At 33.9% G+C, this 2,500-nt stretch overlaps 1 protein-coding gene across 1 annotated transcript in view; it reads left to right on the plus strand.

The window, feature by feature from the left end:
- LOC137641221 (glutamate receptor ionotropic, delta-2-like) overlaps nucleotides 1–2,500 on the plus strand; it is a 49,844-nt gene that overhangs the window by 441 nt on the left and 46,903 nt on the right. The window contains exon 2 of the mRNA XM_068373657.1: nucleotides 2,083–2,320. Within this exon, the coding sequence (XP_068229758.1) occupies nucleotides 2,083–2,320 (238 nt within the window). The remainder of the gene's footprint in view (nucleotides 1–2,082; nucleotides 2,321–2,500) is intronic.

Here is a 2,500-nt window from a genome sequence, read left to right on the forward strand (position 1 = left end):
AGCAAAAGCCAATAGGAAATAATAAAAGGCTTTAGTACCTATCGCTTTTCTGCATTCTAATACACACTTCTTCAGGGTACAGTAAAAAGTGAGTATATGTAGCCAGACACTTATTTTTAATCATATATACAGTATATATATTTATATATGCATGAATATTTATATATATATATATATATATATATATATATATATATATATATATATATATATATATACACTTGTGTGTATCTACATATGTATTTATGTAAGGGAGGAAAAGCAACAAATGATTTTGATCAGGTTAAAATTTGCCACAAGACTAAATTATTCCTCTTTAGTCCTTATCGCGTTTGAAAATTAATTCTATGTTCTAATTCTTTTCGAAATGTTTTTAAACTTAGAAATTTTCACTGTCTTGTTAATGGAAAGTCTTCTTTGTCGAAAAAAGTTTTTGGCGAATAATTTAATATTGAGTTTGAATTAGATATTATGTCCCAGCAATAAAAGAAAAATACCTTAACATAACTTGCAATGCCTCAATCAATATTAAAACTCTTATGAAGTATTTCCTTTATTTCTTGAAATCACCATAAATGAATTATCTTGCTTGTTCTGCTCCTTGTATATCCAAAAAGAAAATTTCCTTTATATGTCACTGCAACTGAAATATCACGCTTAAAAGTCTCACTAATTCACAAGTCCAGACGAATTTGGGAAATCTTTGTCATTTTACGTTTTCCTTTTGCTTTCAGGGCATAAATATAAAATGTCCGCAAGTACCAAGTTAAAGTCTACGTCTTCTTGAAAAGGTATTTGCCATCCTGCATTCTTGATGTACAACATCTAAGATTTGTAAGCTGGCAAGTATCCACTAGAACGCATTTAAATCATTCAGATATGTCGCGTGAACGGGTTGTGTCCTCCTCATGTCCATGACGCGGAAGGTTATCGAACCAATCACAAATCAGCTGAGATTGAACCAATCGGAAGTTCGCATTTTGAAAGAGATTTACCAATCCAGGACTCCGTTGCAAATGTTCCAGTATTGAAAACTAAGCTGTTTATTGTGAAGTTGAAATAAATAAGTGGGAACTGAGGTATCTGCACCAACTTAACCTGACTTTTTTCGCACCACAAACTAGTCATCTGAGAGTCGTAACGCCAGTTGGTAATATCACAAACGCAAATAATAATTTCGATAGCATTTTTTTTCTCTAGATTCTCGCTGATGCGTAATAGGCACGAATTTGTTAGTTAAAAATTTTCTGTTTAGCTGAAACCTATTTATATATACTGTGCACATCAATTTCAATTAGTGCTTGAATTTACTGCCTGTTGAGTTCATCACCTCAGCTACTCTTTGATGAAGACCACCAGCCATTATTTGATCATCCAGGTGTTCTGGGTGTTGATGACAGGTGAGTGAAAAAGAATAATCCACTTTGCACGTTTAGTTAATTTAGTTATAGAATAAGGTACAAAACATAACTACATTCTAGTTTTGCAGAAGCTCTTATATATAAGGACCGTAACGCTTGGACATATCCTTTAAAAATGCCAGTCTATCGCTTTTATGTTTTATGTTACATTAGAATGTAACTGAATATGCAGCCTGCTACTAATCGTGTTCATTAGAGATCTAAGCGCCACGATGTCCAATCGATAAAAAGGTCTTTGAAATGGGTGAAAAAAATAAGAAAATGACGTCACAGGCATATAAGAAACCCCAATACACCTCGTAGGTCAAAGTAGAAATTGTTCTTAAAATAAATAATTACATGCTCTGTTGCTCACTCTATTCTATTAACAAATACAAATTAGTTAAATATATTCATGATTTAAGGATGAAAGACATTTCTTTCTTTACTAATTACTTGTATTTCAAGTATCTTACCCTTTTGTTGTAGGCTTATTTATCTTTCATTGTGACTATGTTTCACGTAACATCATTCTGTTCTGTGAAGGTTCACCTAGCAAGTGAATGGTAATTTTGGCCTTTTGCATACGAGCTAAGCGTGTTTTGTATAATCAAAATAAGCAAATAAAATAATGTCTACACTGAGGGCCAAAATTTCTCTGTTTCATATTTGATTTTTCCAGCAACGACTCCTGCGGCAGCAATTTCCCTAAAAGATGACCCTGTGGTTCCACTCAGCCTTCACTCCCAAACGCTTTTCCGAGGACGTCCGCCACTTCCTCACACACAAGGGATACAAGAGGCTCTTCCCAAGGAAGAGATCATAAGAGGTTGGAACGTTCTTCACGCCAAGGAGGCCGAAAGAGATCTGGATATCATGCCCCTCCTTGATCTCCCCCTTTCATTCTCTGTAAGAAGAAGGTAAGACTCAGATTTTAGACTCTAGTCCGAGTTAGTGAAAGTCGATAACAGATATTTTTAAACAACTCATTTTCCATCTCTTCGTACTTCTATATGATTAAAAATATTACTGTTTTATATAAAATAACCATGATTGATCCTTCTTTTTCATCTTAGATGTTGAACATAGGTGACTACGAA

The sequence above is a fragment of the Palaemon carinicauda genome, chromosome 5, assembly GCF_036898095.1.
Source record: "Palaemon carinicauda isolate YSFRI2023 chromosome 5, ASM3689809v2, whole genome shotgun sequence".
NCBI lineage: Eukaryota > Metazoa > Arthropoda > Malacostraca > Decapoda > Palaemonidae > Palaemon > Palaemon carinicauda.